Source organism: Phalacrocorax carbo, chromosome 25, assembly GCF_963921805.1.
Source record: "Phalacrocorax carbo chromosome 25, bPhaCar2.1, whole genome shotgun sequence".
Classification (NCBI taxonomy): domain Eukaryota; kingdom Metazoa; phylum Chordata; class Aves; order Suliformes; family Phalacrocoracidae; genus Phalacrocorax; species Phalacrocorax carbo.
Genome location: NC_087537.1, coordinates 2,041,481 through 2,055,883, shown reverse-complemented (window position 1 = coordinate 2,055,883; position 14,403 = coordinate 2,041,481). Strand labels below are relative to the sequence as shown.

At 57.2% G+C, this 14,403-nt stretch overlaps 2 protein-coding genes, 1 long non-coding RNA gene and 10 other non-coding genes across 13 annotated transcripts in view; 2 read left to right on the top strand and 11 right to left on the bottom strand.

Annotated features, from left to right (window-relative positions):
- The first annotated feature begins 9 nt into the window (after positions 1-9).
- Positions 10-4,528, top strand: LOC135317232 (uncharacterized). Its single transcript, XR_010376285.1, has 2 exons — positions 10-210; positions 4,149-4,528. It is a non-coding gene; the product is annotated as an uncharacterized LOC135317232 (long non-coding RNA).
- Positions 1,402-1,473, bottom strand: TRNAC-GCA (transfer RNA cysteine (anticodon GCA)). Its single transcript has one exon. It is a non-coding gene; the product is annotated as a tRNA-Cys (tRNA).
- Positions 1,859-1,930, bottom strand: TRNAC-GCA (transfer RNA cysteine (anticodon GCA)). Its single transcript has one exon. It is a non-coding gene; the product is annotated as a tRNA-Cys (tRNA).
- Positions 2,387-2,458, bottom strand: TRNAC-GCA (transfer RNA cysteine (anticodon GCA)). Its single transcript has one exon. It is a non-coding gene; the product is annotated as a tRNA-Cys (tRNA).
- On the bottom strand, positions 2,791-2,862 carry TRNAC-GCA (transfer RNA cysteine (anticodon GCA)). Its single transcript has one exon. It is a non-coding gene; the product is annotated as a tRNA-Cys (tRNA).
- On the bottom strand, positions 3,131-3,202 carry TRNAC-GCA (transfer RNA cysteine (anticodon GCA)). The gene has a single exon. It is a non-coding gene; the product is annotated as a tRNA-Cys (tRNA).
- TRNAC-GCA (transfer RNA cysteine (anticodon GCA)) lies at positions 3,484-3,555 on the bottom strand. The gene has a single exon. It is a non-coding gene; the product is annotated as a tRNA-Cys (tRNA).
- A 1,195-nt stretch (positions 4,529-5,723) lies between the features above and the next one.
- RPL23 (ribosomal protein L23) lies at positions 5,724-7,734 on the bottom strand. The gene is made up of 5 exons (XM_064473143.1): positions 7,631-7,734; positions 7,278-7,361; positions 6,850-6,978; positions 6,073-6,186; positions 5,724-5,854 (listed from the first exon to the last, which is right to left on the bottom strand). Exons 1-5 carry the CDS (start codon positions 7,641-7,643, stop codon positions 5,772-5,774), a joined length of 423 nt encoding a protein of 140 aa, XP_064329213.1. The 5' UTR covers positions 7,644-7,734; the 3' UTR covers positions 5,724-5,771.
- On the bottom strand, positions 6,545-6,677 carry LOC135317408 (small nucleolar RNA SNORA21). Its single transcript, XR_010376339.1, has one exon. It is a non-coding gene; the product is annotated as a small nucleolar RNA SNORA21 (small nucleolar RNA).
- LOC135317409 (small nucleolar RNA SNORA21) lies at positions 7,027-7,158 on the bottom strand. Its single transcript, XR_010376340.1, has one exon. It is a non-coding gene; the product is annotated as a small nucleolar RNA SNORA21 (small nucleolar RNA).
- A 337-nt stretch (positions 7,735-8,071) lies between the features above and the next one.
- TRNAC-GCA (transfer RNA cysteine (anticodon GCA)) lies at positions 8,072-8,143 on the bottom strand. Its single transcript has one exon. It is a non-coding gene; the product is annotated as a tRNA-Cys (tRNA).
- Positions 8,144-10,826: 2,683 nt separating this feature from the next.
- On the bottom strand, positions 10,827-10,898 carry TRNAC-GCA (transfer RNA cysteine (anticodon GCA)). The gene has a single exon. It is a non-coding gene; the product is annotated as a tRNA-Cys (tRNA).
- Positions 10,899-11,275: 377 nt separating this feature from the next.
- The window catches only part of LASP1 (LIM and SH3 protein 1), a 34,281-nt gene continuing 31,153 nt past the window's right edge, over positions 11,276-14,403 (top strand). Inside the window, exon 1 of the mRNA XM_064473490.1 lies at positions 11,276-11,406. Coding sequence (XP_064329560.1) covers positions 11,338-11,406 — 69 coding nt within the window. The 5' untranslated portion in view covers positions 11,276-11,337. The remainder of the gene's footprint in view (positions 11,407-14,403) is intronic.

The following is a 14,403-nucleotide window of genomic DNA, read 5'->3' as shown; positions in this document are numbered from 1 at the left end:
TGTCAGAGACGTCACTTCCGCCGCGGCGCTGAAGGGAGCTCAGAAGATGGCGGGCGGAGGCGACGGGGCGGAGCGGACCAGGGCATGGCGGGCCCCGCGGCGCCTCCCGCTGCGCTCGGCGGGTAGAAGGGGAAGAGTGAAAGCGGCAGCGTGAGCTCCTTGGGGAGAGCGGCGGGTTGAACGGTGCGCGGGGCTCCCCTGTCCCCGCAGGTGCGGCATCCCGAGCGCCACCAGCCCCGTGAGGGCAGGGCGCGGTCTCGCTGTGAGCGGGCCCGCAGGTTGGTTTCATTGCAGTCCCGCACCGGTGGCCGGGTCCCCGAGGGGTGGCAACCGCAAACGTCCCCGAGCAAAAGCTTCCCCCGTCCGGTTCCTCAATCCCCGCAGGTTTAGGACCATAGAATGTACTTGAGTGTGAAGGGTCATCGAGTCCAACTCCTGTCCCTGCACAGCCTCAAATTCACACCACATCTCTGAGGCTTTGTCCAAGTGAGGCTTGAATCGTGCAAGGCTCAACCTTATGACTGCCTGTCTGGAGAGCCTGTTCCAGGCTTCTTCACCCTCTGGAAGAACAACTTTTTCCTAATATCCAACCTAAACCTCCCCTGGCACATCTTCCTTCCGTTCTTTCAGGGGAGACTAGCACTTGTACTGCTTCCTCTTGTAAGGAAGCTGCAGACAGCAATGAGGTCTGCCCTAAGCCTCTTCTTGTCCAGGGTGAACAGACCTACTGCTGCTCCTCATATGGTTTGTCCTCTAAACCCTTCAACTAATTTGTGGCCCTCCACTAGGCACTCCCAGCACTGCACGTGGCACTTGAAGAGAGGCCGCACATTAGCAGAATGAAGTTCTGTTGCTGTTGCCTCTGGTGGCAGCCTGGGGCCAGAACCAGTGACTTCCCAGTTCCCCAGCCGGCACAGTCCCCCTGAGCCACCTCTTCTCACCAACACCCTCCCCGACAGCACCACACCAGGGACGCAGCTGCGGCACAGAGCAGCCACCTGCCAGCACAAAGATCGGTGCTTCCAGCCCCAGGGGCTGCTGATGTCATGCAGCAAACCAGCCACAGGCTGCTTTGCCAATCACAGCCCCAGCGCCCTCCGGAGAACGTGGCAGCACAGATCCCTGCTTCTAGACAGGCATCACACACATTGCTGACTGTTTACGTTAGCAGCAATTACTCAAACATGAGGAGAAACCAGAGCAGCAGCACCCCTGTTGAGCCAGCCTAGTTGTGCCTACCTGCAGCAGCCAGGAGAGGGAGGGGAATAATGTCAGCAAAGTCTGATTTCCTGCTTGTCAAATGATCATCAAGTGATTTCTGAGACCTCAGAGGGCTCAGATACTCTCTCCAGTCTGTCTGGGGAGATTCTGACAGAAGAAAGGGTGAAAAAGGAGCTAAGGAGGGGGCACCTGGAGTTGAACCAGGGACCTCTTGATCTGCAGTCAAATGCTCTACCACTGAGCTATACCCCCTTGCATGAACAACTTTCACAAGGACTTTTTAAAAAAAATTATTTCAAAAGAGAAACAGGTGTTTATGTCCACTGGTGGATTCCTTTACTTCACACACCCCTCTGCACCTTGATGTGCCTGCCAACAGGTGCATGTGGAGATAAATATGATATATACTAGAGAGAACAAAGAGCAGGGACAAGCACACACAGGCACTCAGCAGTGCCTCACACACGGCACAACCCCTGCACTGTCCCAACAGTCAGGGCCTCACAGCCGGAGTAACACAGCTCAGGAAGCAGCCGTCACTGCACGGCACAGGCTCAGCAGGCCCAAGGACGTCTCTCTGTCTTCTTTCTGTGAACAAAAAAATGGCAAAAGGAAAATGGAAGAAGGAAGAGAAAAGAGGGGGCACCTGGAGTTGAACCAGGGACCTCTTGATCTGCAGTCAAATGCTCTACCACTGAGCTATACCCCCTGCATTAGCACTCTTACAAGGAGCAATAAAAAATATAGCGCGTTTGTTATGTCCTCTGGTTCAGTTGTGCTCTGTGACAGCAACCGCTTCTGCATGCTAATGTACAAGCAAAGCTCTGTACAATAAGTTCCTGCAGACAAATCTGGAGACAAATACACACAGACGGCATCTAATTACGCACACAAACTGGATCCCCAGCAGTCTCCTCATCAATAAAAACAGCTACTTCTTGGGCCAGGCAACAAACACCATGACTTTGCTGCGCCACTGCAGCAAAGACTTTGGCTCTGTGCAAGCCCTGCCCAGCAGGAACAAAAACATCCCTGGGTTATCAATGCTGTGTCCATCACAAACCCAAAGCACAGCCCCACAGCAGCCTCTGTGGAGAAAGTTAACTCCATCCCAGCCAAAAGCAGCCCAGCCCCTCCTATATTTTCCTGGAAAAGGAGAACCTAAAGGGGGCACCTGGAGTTGAACCAGGGACCTCTTGATCTGCAGTCAAATGCTCTACCACTGAGCTATACCCCCTTGGCACAGCACCCGCACAAGCACGTTTTAAAAATATTTCTAGATTTCTCTGTCCACCACATAGACTCCCTTCCTTCACAGCCTCCCTCTGCCTCGTAATGCACTGAAAAGCAGGCACAGAGAATGAAGAGCAGAGGCGGGCACATGCAGGCACTCAGCAGTGCCTCACACACTGCACAACCCCTGCACTGTCCCAGCAGTCACGTCCTCACAGCCCGAATAATGCAGCTCAGGAAGCAGCTGTCACTGCACAGCAAAGTCTCACCAGGCCCAAGGACATCTCCCCGTCTTCTTTCTTTGACAAAAGGTAGCAAGAGGAAGGTGGAGAAAAGAGGGGGCACCTGGAGTTGAACCAGGGACCTCTTGATCTGCAGTCAAATGCTCTACCACTGAGCTATACCCCCTGCCCACACAGCTCTCCACGCACCAGCAAAACCCTTTTCTTCCAACCTGCCTCCTTCCCCAGTCTCTGGCCTGTCCCTGCCACACAGGGCCAATGCAGGCACACGACTTGCCCGGCTCACAGCACCTGACTTGGAGTCTTGAACATCCTCAACAGGCTTTGGAGCTCCAGCTGTAAAATGAATACTTTGCAGAAGAAGCTGTGCTGCACTTCTGAGGTAACTTGTCAGTAAAAACACCCCCCAAAATGCCAAAAAAGGGAAGATTTAAAGGGGGCACCCGGATTTGAACCGGGGACCTCTTGATCTGCAGTCAAATGCTCTACCACTGAGCTATACCCCCTACCTGCAAAACACCTGCCTAGGAGGAACCTCCCTCCTAATCACTGCCACAGTAAAGTTCTGAGAATTAATCCCACAGCAAAAAGCAGCTCTTCAGGGAACGCTCACCTTTGCCTCCCAAACACCACACTTATCGTCCCCTTCTCTTGTGGGAAGCTCCTTCTCGGCCTCTCCGCAGCACGCCATCAAACAGAGGATGCAGCCCACAGAGACTTTAGGGCAACAGCACTCCAAGTGAGAGCTCCAAAACAAATTCTTCTGGGATAAAAAGAAGGAACAGGGAGGGGGCACCCGGATTTGAACCGGGGACCTCTTGATCTGCAGTCAAATGCTCTACCCCTGAGCCATACCCCCACCTGGGCCAAAGGGCCAGCTACGGCTCCCTGTGCCCAGGAACCAGCCTGCTCTGCTGCATTCCACCACCTGCGCTCACCGCACCTGCGCCGCTGCCTCCCACGCACAACAGGCCTCCCAGCACCCCTCCTGTACCTCGCACTCCACCCCACGTCTCTCAGCTGCCTCCTGGGAACAACCTCATGCCATCCCACTTCTCCTTCTCTAAAACACAACATCATCCACAATAAATAACAAGGCTTTGAAACACAGACTTCAAAACACCCCGGAAGCCACTCGCCTCCACCTCTCCCTGCTCTCGGGGTGCGCCCAGCCCGCAGGGACCACACCAGCCTCCCAGAGGCACAGCCTGCTGCAACACCTCCCTCCCACCCTGCCACAGCCTCTCTCTTCCCCAGCTGGCTGCCCACGGGCAGGGACAGGGAGAACAAACCCCCAAAGCCTTTTGTCCAACTCCCGTGCCACGGCCCACCTCGGAAAAGGCCTTCCCGATTCAAAAATCCAGCACAAGCTGTTAGAAGAGATCCAGGGAGAACACCTTTATTTTGGTGGCGGTTCCTTACTCAGCAGCAGGTCTCTGCGTCTCTCCCCAGGTCTGAGAAACAGCTCCTTCGTCACCACTGGACCGCAAAGTTGGCCTCTGCTCAGACGGACAGACATCAACCTCAGCCGCAGGTCTGGAGCGCTGCAGCGGCAGCCAGAGCGCCCATTCTACCCTGCCGGGGCTCCCAGGCCTGCTGGCGAGAAGCCACGACCGCTCACCTGCTCCGTGGAACGGCCTGTAGAAAAGAGAGCTGCCCTCAGTGCCTCCAAGTCCTTTTTGACTTCCCCCTCCCCGGCTGCTGCCAGTGCACAGCTCCCGACTGCCCAGCAGGAATGTCTGGGAGACAACTCTCAGGCCACCCTATTCTGGAGATTCACATTGGATTAGGCCAAACAGCTGTTTAAAAAAAACAATACTGCAAGATCCTGGTGTTCTTGTCCATCGTTACTTATGTTTGTGCTACAAAATCTGAGGCTTTGCTCCCTTCCCCACCCTCCTTCCTCTGCTCTAACCTGCCTGCACAGAAAACATCGGCAATAGCACGGAAGTATCTCAGAGCCTGTAAGGGAGAGGTGAGGTGTGCTGTGGGAACGCTAAGCACCCCGGCAGACGGAGCTGAGCCCAACCACAGCCGGGCCTGCCCGAGGTACCTGTCGCAGCCAGCCCCAAGACCCCGTCAGGGGGAGCAGCCCCCCATTACCTGGGCTGAGCCCAGGTGTCACAGGGCACCAGGGCCATGATATCCAGGACAAAGTGCCCCCTATTTTCACCTGCGAGCCCAGGTACAAGGCAGCCTACCTACCCTGCCAGTGACCCTTGCTCAGGGGGGCAAGAAAACCACCCGACCTGCAGTTCACATCCAAATACATTCCTTTCTCTGCTCCAGCCAGAGAGGAAGACCAGGAGAATCACAAGCAACTTGACATAGCACAAGCTTTTGCGGACATACCTTCCAGCTCTGATCCTGAAGCCTTTCAGCTGATCGCGACAGTTCAGGTCACCCCTTCTATCTGCAATTAACACTCCATGATCTCGAGGGCTGTTTCACCACGGAGGCAGGGTTTGGAGGCACATGCTTCAGCCACCACCTCAGCCAGCAGCAGTGAGCTCTATGTGCCCTTGCACATCTTCAGCAAGGTCTAACAAACATCCTTCAGAGCTCGCTGTCCTGAAGGAACTCCCCAGCTCACGTACAGATGGGTTTCAGGCAGCGTTTCCCACACACACGCACACAGAATCAGACCAGTATCTCTGTAAAATCGCCCATTCTGGAAGAAAATTCCAGACCTATGATTTCAGGAGTCCCTGTACGGAGGCTTTTGCAGAAGGGCTTTCACAGACGCCTCCCAGTTCTACCCGAGCGTACCTAAATTGGGTCAGTTCAGTCAGTATTGCTAATATTTAAGTCATTCCGGTGCAACCCCCTTCCAGTTGTTTTCCAGTAACACAGGAACCTGCCTGAAAAAGAGATTTATCATCGGATATTGAAACTCCAAATCCCATTTTCCTGCCAAAGTATACACCTGCACAAGGAGCTCCCTAAAAAGGTTTCCCAGAACTAAGTCCCTCGTGATAACATTGTCCTGCTCAGCACAGGAGGGCGCTTTGGCAAGAAAGACACCACTTATTTGGTTCAAGGACTTTTATTTTATCTCTACGAAGATGAAGGCGTTTATGCAATGCTTCCTGCATTGGAGGCTATCCTGGGCCACAGATCTGCACACTCCTTAGCCACGGGGCCTGTGATTGCAGAGCCTGGAGGAGAGAGAGAGACGACAGCGCGTTAGAGGACCGAGGAGACACGGAGGTGGTTCACGGGAACGGTTTGCATGAACGCTCGCTCAGCCCGACCGCGCTCTCCTCAGTCCGAGGAGCATCGGGGTCCTTCCACCCAGGAGAGCACAGCCCTCAAAGCAGAATTGTCAACCTACCACCCCTGTGTTCCGCCAGCACAACAGGATTCTTGTCCCTACCTTTCATTTCACCTTTGTTATTTACTATCACTCCTGCATTGTCTTCAAAATAGAGAAACACCCCGTCTTTTCTCCTGTACGATTTCCGCTGCCGAATAACCACTGCTGGGTGGACTGCGGAGAGAAAGAAGCAGCTCGGTATCGCAAGCGTCACTTTAAGCGCACAGTTCGGCAACAGACACACCAAAGCAACTGTTCTGCTGCAGCGTTTAACTCGATGCATGCGTTTGGGGCTTTTTTGCACCCCGTATTTGCAGTGTTTTGCTAAGAGAAGCTATAGTTTATCATCAATAGTACATTTGAAACTGACTGTTTAACGGCTGTATCTACGCTTGGACAATTCAGCATTTTACCACTTCCCCACCTTTATTTCTATATTTCTATTTTTTTATATACTATCAATTCACAGACAATATCCAGCATGAACTCCTCCCTCCCCCTCCAGAGCAGCTGCCAAACCCATTCCAAGGCAAGATGTCACACCACTGATTGAAATAAACAGCACGAGCTGCCACTTCACCCAAAAGCGGTGCCTTTGCTCTGCCCTTCCACGACAGCTCGCCGAGCCACTGCGTGCAGACCCAACGAGTGCTTTTTGGAAGGGTGGAGGCAACGCTCCAGATTCAGAGCTCGCCTTCCAGGTCGGTCTGAGGGAGGAACTGGCCTCCCCTTCAACGAGCAGCCTGCCCCTCCAGCCCTCGAGGGAGGGAAGCTGCAGCACGGGCTGGCTCTCGGTAGGTTGGTGCGGCGGGACTCCCCACTCCTCTCCACACTCACCCTTCTTCCTCAGCTCCGGCTTGCCCTTCTTGACGGTAGCCATCACCATGTCGCCCACACCAGCCGCCGGCAACCTGTTCAGGCGCCCCTTGATCCCCTTCACGGAGATGATGTACAGGTTCTTGGCACCTACGGAGAGAAGCGCCGCGTTAACCGGGCTGCTCAGGAAGACGGTTCCCTTGTCAAATCACCGACTGAAGCGAACAGCACAGGCTGCCGTTTCACCCAGGAGTGATATTTCTGCTCTCTCCTTCCACGACATCTCATCGGGCCACAAGCGCAGACCCACCAAGAGCTTTTCAGAAGGAAAACTGGTTTTTACCAACTGGTTTAACAGCTGCTTGCCCTCCGCGTTACAGCAGCCGCCTCCTCCCCGCTGGCCTCCCTCCCCCAGCTCGCAGGCGCGGGCACGGCTGCCCCACGCTCACCTGTGTTGTCCGCGCAGTTGATCACGGCTCCCACCGGGAGACCCAGGGAGATGCGGAACTTCGCGCCGGAGGAACCGCCGCGTCCTGCGGGTCGAAAAAAAGGTTAAAACCCCGACGACGGAGCACAGCGGGGCTCCAGCCAGGGGGGCGGCGGCCCGGCATCCCGGAGGCGGCCTGCGCCTCCCCGGGAGGGGGTTACCGGCCTCCGCTCCCAGCCGGACCCGGACGCCGCTCCCCGAGCCGCAGCTCCGCCAGCCCCCGCCCGAGCCGGGACCCGCGCGCCCCCCACCCCGCAACACCACCAGACAGCGGATGGAGCCGGATACCCACGCCCTCCGTCCCTCCCGCCTCACCTCGCTTCGACATCTTGGCGCCGGAAGAGGGGGAGGCGCGCGGGGCACGCCGGGATATGGCATCGCCCCGCCCCTCGCGCGTCGCCGGACGTCACGTGGCGAAGCCGACTCGGGGGAAGTCACGTGGCGCTGGCGGCGGCGGGGTGGCGTCCCCGCAGCGCCCCCTAGAGGCGGGGGGGGGGGGCGACACCCCCCCGGTACCGGCAGCACCGGGAGGGCCTGGGGGCCCCGCAGGTCTGTGTGTGTGTCCCCCTCCCACCCCCGCTCCCTGCGTGTGCCGCGGAGCGGCCCGGGGGGTGCGCCGCGGTCACGGGGGAGCCTTTCGGGCCGGTCCCCGGCGGAAGTAATTTTGGGGCGAAAAATCTTTCTTTTTAGGTTTTTTTGATTTCGGGGAATGGGAGAGAAGAAGGGAGAGAAAAAAAAGGGGGACAAAGTAAAACGAGGGGGCACCCGGATTTGAACCGGGGACCTCTTGATCTGCAGTCAAATGCTCTACCACTGAGCTATACCCCCGCCCGCCCGTGATCGCGCTCCGCGCCGCCTTCCCGCGCCGCCGCTGTTCCCCCCCCGCACGGCCGGGAGCGCCCCGAGGAGACCGCGGGCCTCGCTCCCCCCTGCCCGGTGCCACTCGCACCGCGGGAACTGCGGGAACGCGCTCCCGGAGCCGCCGAGCGCGAGGGCGCGGTGGCCCGCGTGGCTCCGTCCCGGCGGGGGCTTCGGGGAGCGCCGAGGCGAGGAGCCCCGCGCAGAGGTTGGGGCACTGAGAGCGGTAGCGGAGAAGTGGGAGAAAGCGCGGGAACGAGTTATTTTCCAAACTGCTTAAAAATATTTGCAGGGAGCCCATTTATGGCCAGGATCCGGATCCACGGCTCCTGCCGGGAGCAGCCGGAGCAGGAGAGCGGCCGCGGCATGCTGCACCACTCGCCGTGCTCCCGACAGCGAGAAATACATAAATACATTTTTTCTGCGTTTATCAGAAGGAATTGCCGTGGTCTGGGCTTTGCCTCCACACGAATTTTTCAGCCCTAGGGATTCTGCAAATTCTAGTGTAATTTAACCACAACATGAGAGAGATTTTGCCTAGTGGCAATAAGTGATTTTTTATTTACTCGGCGATTGCCTAACTCTAATTTCAGGAGGAAAAGCACAAGTGATATACTCGTAATATTTCATCTACCGGGTGCTCTGAGCGCTCCACCTCGTCCTCTGACCGCTCTGCATAGAACTAAGGAAGCATCCTGACAGCTTGAAAGCAAATAACGGCAAATATAGGTTTAAGGTAACAACTCCAGAAAGCGAAGGAGCATCCTGTCGTTTCATGGCTATAAAAGCAAACACTAACAGTAAACGCCTGGCCTGTAGCTAATAAGAGACGAGCACCGAAGCGTCGTCTGGCGTAACGACGCAAACGTATCGCACCGCTGTGCAACCTCTTCGCGCGGGGTCCCGGGACGTCAGCTCGCACCCGCCGCCCGCACGAAGTCCTTGGGGAGGAGCGCGCCGGCCACGCTGCGGCGTCAGCCCCATGGGGGCTCAGAGCCCGGTGCTTCGGACACCAGACTTGTCGAATCGAAGAATGTCCTGAGCCTGAAGGGACCTGTGGGGATCATGGAGTCCAACTCCCATCCCTGCGCAGGACAGCCCCAAATTCACACCGTGTGCCTGGGGGATGATGCAGCTCGTGAAAAGAAAGAAAGAGAAATTAAAACTGCAGCTGGAGCCGGGCCTCGGCAGAGCGGTGCCCTCGGCTGCCCCGGGAAGCAGCAGCAGCCGCTTCGCTGCCTGCAGGGGCGAGGCTGACCCGCTGGTGCGCACCCAAAGCGGCTGGGTGACGAAGAGCCTCCCTCACCCAGCAGCATCTCCCGAGCCAAGAGAGGAAAAACCACCCACAACATTCTGAAGAGCTGGATAAGCAGAAAAACGCGTCTTATTTTAAGCTGCGATGGGCCAGGAAAGGGTGGGAGGCTGGTTCGGGGGGCTGGGAAGCGTTGGGCGAGGTGATCAGAAAGGGAAGGAGTGGGCGCCTTTGTGAGGAGATCAGATAAGCTGCTTTTAAAACGAAGGAAGCCAATTTTAAGCCGCATCCTGAAATGAATAAGGGGGAAGAGAGCCGAGCGCGGCCTCGTTTGATGTGGGTGTGCTTTATTAAAGCCTGCCTGCAAATAGCGATTGCCGAGGCTGCTTCTTTTCTAACAGGCTCGGGGAATGAAGGTGTCGTTATCTCCTGATAGAAATTGAATTAATGTTCTTACTGAGGCTTTTGTAACGTAATAACCTCATCGACCGGAGTCAACGCTGCCCACCTGACGCGCTGCACGTCACTGTGGAAGGGCCATCCTGCACACGCATCCTGCAAACCGCGTTACCCCACGGGCCTTGCAGAGGTCGAGACGCTTCTGCTCGTGTTCGTTTCGATGCGTTTCAATAAAATTCTGCTAAAAATGTAAACCTGGTTGGGAATTGGATTTGGTAACGGCCTGCCAAGCGCAGACCTAGAGAAGAGGGTGCTCCTTCTCGCCCACGCGGGTCTCCAGCCTGCTTTGGTGGATTGTTTCCCATTTAAAAAAAATCAGTTGTTATTTCTCGCAGCTCTGTTTTCCACCTTGAGGTGACTCGATGATGGAGCCCGACGGCCTGCAGGGAGGGAAAAGAGAGCTGGTCTGATGGAGAGCGGCTGAGGGGGCTGGGGGGGTTTAGCCTGGAGAAGGGGAGGCTGCGGGGAGCCCTTCTCGCTCTCTGCAGCTGCCTGAGAGGGGCTGGAGTGAGGGGGGGGCTGGTCTCTGCTCCCAAGTCACCAGTGACAGGGCGAGAGGGAACGGCCTCAGGCTGCGTCAGGGGAGGTTTAGGTTGGATGTGAGGGAAATGCCTTCCCTGCCAGAGGGGTCAGGCCCTGGCACAGGCTGCCCAGGGAGGTGGGGGAGTCACCGTCCCTGGGGGGCTCAAACACCGTGTAGCCGTGGGACTTGAGGACATGGTTTAGGAGGCCTGGGGGTGTCGGGTCGGCGGTTGGGCTCAGTGATCTTAGAGGCCTTTTCCAACCTTAATGATTCTGTGATTCTAAAAGTGCTTTCCTCACCCTGCCCTAACGTGAGGGGGGCTGTTATGGGGCTTTCCGGCTGCATCACTCAAAATTATAAGGTGAAATCACGCGTGGGGGGGAAAAAAAAAAAAACCAACTTAATAATAAGCAGCCTTGAGGGGGCACCCGGATTTGAACCAGGGACCTCTTGATCTGCAGTCAAATGCTCTACCACTGAGCTATACCCCCGCCTACCGAAACCGCTGCCGGGCGCTCGCTTAACTGCGGCCCCACGCGTGCGTAGCCCCCGGCCCGCGCGTGGACGCCGCGCATGCGCGGCGTCCACGCGCGGGCCGGGGGCTACGCACGCTTGCAAGACTCCACGCGCCACCACGGAACGGGAGGGGAAGGAAAAAGGAGGGGGTGGGTCCTCGAACGCGCCCGCCCACGCCGCCATTGGCGCAGCGGGGGGGGGGGGGTGGGGTGTACGTGTGCGTGCGCGCGCGCGTGGGTGGGCGCCACGCCCCCGCGCGCCCCCGGGGCCCCGCCCCCTTCCCCCCCTCCACCCCCCCCCCCCCCCTCCTCCTCCTCCTCCCCCCCCCCCCCTCCGCCTATTTAGGGTCGTGGCAGCGCGGGCGGAGGCCCAGAAGCAACGGCGCCGGGTGGGAGCGGAGCACGAGTGGCAGCCATGAACCCCAACTGCGCCCGCTGCGGCAAGATCGTTTACCCCACGGAGAAAGTGAACTGCCTGGACAAGGTGAGCGCCACGCTGGTGGGGTGGGGGGAGTCCCCCGTGGGGTGCGTCGTCGGGGTCTGTGGGGGTGCACCCCTCCCTCCCACCGTGGGATATCCCCACGCTGCCCGCCCCATCTTAGGAGCCTGGGGGTTCTTTTGCTGTCCCGTGGGATCGGCACCCACGCTCCTTCCAGCCCTTGGAGGTGGCACCTCCCCGAGCGGCGCCGGGGGTCGCGGGTGGGAGCCCGCGGCAGCGTCCGGGGCTTTTCCTTATATATATATATATATCTCATTAAAAGCAGCCCCAGCGGCGCGGGGAGCCGGAGCCGGGCGCCTGCGGAGGCCGATGCAAAGCAACAGTTAACGCTTCCCCTGGAGCCGCGAACCCCATCTGGTTTGCATTAACCGAGCTCTTTTTTTCCTCCTCTTCCATCCCAATTGATACTTCTCTTTTCCAGAATTCAATCTTTACAGTTTGCGCTGCCTGCCTTAACGTGGTGCGCAAGTGCTTTGAGGGTCTCTCTTCTTTTTTTTTTTTTTAAGTGTTTTCCCATCAAAAACACCCCTCCGAGGCCGCCCGGCCCCGGCAGCGCCGTCCGTGGGAGGAGGCGGTGGTTCCTTCCCCCCCCGCCGTGGGGTTCGCCCCTGAACTGCCCCCTCCTGGGGGGGCTGAGCCGCTCCCCAACCCCCCCCTTCCAGGCTTCTGGGACAACCAGTTTTTAGGGACTAAAAAAAGTAACTCGAAGAATGCGTGGATCCCGGCGGCGGCATTCCTGAGCTTCGGCAGACCCTGTTGCTCGCATTTTTAACAGATGATGTTTCTTCCTTAAGCTGGGCCTGGCCCGAAGCTGAACCATCCGCCCCGTGTCCCAGGGCCCGTCCTGGCTGCTGGGAGCCGTGAAGTGGCTCCGTCTGTTGGAGCCCGTGCTGGCCTCCAGCAGCTGCCGGGTGTCCCAGTGGTGGGTAACTGGAAGGGAACAGGGGCGACGACCCTCTGCTTCCTCCTGCGCAGCCACTGTCTGGGTTTTGTTCTACTTCTGCGCTGGCAGTTGCGTGTTGCCGTCAGGGCACGACCGATGCGCATCCCGAGACGGCGTATTCTAGCTGTTTGGGAGCGGGCAGGCAGCTGCCATCATCGTCTTGTGCTTCTAGGGGTCTTACTAGCTTTCTCCTGCTACGAATCATTGCATGCTCAGCCTTGCAACACAGCACGCCCCTCAGCAAATGGCTCCCCTCCCGCTAACTCCCCCTGTGTTAATTTTTCCTGGGGTTTCTGCCTGGTGAGGTGGCAGCTGGAAGGGGCTTCCCGCAAAAGTGCAAGATAAGCGCGGTGTTATTAGAGTGGCTGCTGCCCTGTTTTTGCTCTACACCCTGCCAAAGTCGAAAGGGCAGCCCTGGTGTTGTTTGCATAAGCGCTGCTAGGGCTGAAATTGAACCACAGGCAGCAATAACGAAGGGCTTCTGGGAGGAGACGTGTGCGTGTTGCTGCCTTTAAGCTTCCAGTGCCTGTGCTGGTGTGTTGACGAGCAGATGTGGTTGGTTTTCTCCTGGTAGTGAAATCGGGAAAGTCCATTTCCCTTCTGAGATTTACGGCAAATGAGGAAAACTTGCAGTTTCATCAGGCTCTACAAAGGCAGAGAGAAGTGAGACTGCCTGCTGCCAGCTCCGACGTGGGTGAAACAGAGTTCTGCCTCTTGACTTTTCACTTTGTCACCTTGCAAAAGGCAGATGCCTTTCTCGGGCTTGGGGAAATGGGTGGCGTTCCCTTCCCCCATGCCTACCCGCCAGCCCTCCAGATAAGGTGCTCGGTGATGTGGCTGGCTTCCGCTGTGGAAGTGACATCTCCGCTGCCCGTTGCTGGAGCGGCTGTCAGAGGTTGGTGGTTGCAGCTGCAACTGCTGAACCCACGTAAAGCTGATGTCGGGTGACTTTTTCTAAAATGAGTAGACGTTAGGATTAGCTGTTACCGTGCCTTAAACCCGATCAAGGATTTGCCTTCAGCCCAAGGAGTCTCTCCTTTTGTCTTCTAACCCTTGAGCCTCAAGCGATGCTCGCTCCCAGGTGCGGAGCGGTGGCGTTGCTTGGAGGAGGGATGCTGCGTGGCCGTAGCACGAGCTGTAAACGGTTACACCGACACGGAGCGTGGCTGTGAGCTCTCTCCCCAGATCTAGTCTGCTGTGAGTGGCAGAGTTGCCTGAAGGGCTCCATCTCCGAGAGCAGCCTGCCTGGACCGCGGCCAGCGTGCTTCTCGTAAAGTACGGCCTGCTGGGACGTGGGGTGAGCTGCGCCGTGCGGTCGTACCTGGGATCACCTCCAGATGTTCAGAGCTTTTCAAACTTGGAATTGGAAAGCACAGGCGTTAATGCTTCTCTAAAAACCTATTTGAAGCTTGTCCTCTTTCTCTGCGGCCGTGCTGGAGGATGAGCAGCAGCGTTACGGGAAGCCTACATAATTGCTGTTCCCCTGTGTCAATTCTGCGTTGCAGCCCTCCTTTTAGTGCTAGCTTAGATCTGTGGATCAGGCCTTAATATTGCCAGTGGTAAGACGAAGTCGAGGGGCAGCAAGACCTAGAGATAGGGGTGGTGCTCTCTGGGTAGCTCGGCTGCCTGCTCAGGCTGCAGGGAGCCCTTTGTAAGAGCCGCAGGACAGGAACACCTCTGCTGAACAAAGCTTAATGCAAACTGAGGCAAGATTAAGCAGTAATTGCTCTCTGGCTGGGGGTAAAGGCCGCCTGAGCGCATCGCTGCTGTGCTTATTGTGGAGGCTGCCGCGGGCAGGGGGGACAGCTGGCCTTGCCAGATACTCCTTGGCTCTCGGGAGCCTGGGTATTCCTTGGAGGAAGAGGCTCTGAAGTCATGTTGGCTGTCGGTTCATCTCTACATATTTATAGTGGCATCTCTGGTATTTGTGCGCAGCTATTGCAGCGCTGTGAATGGCTGACGAGCTTGGAGAGGTCTGTTAATTACCCCTAATGTGGCAGTAGCTCAACGAAAGGCTGTGACTTTCAAGATGCCTGAAG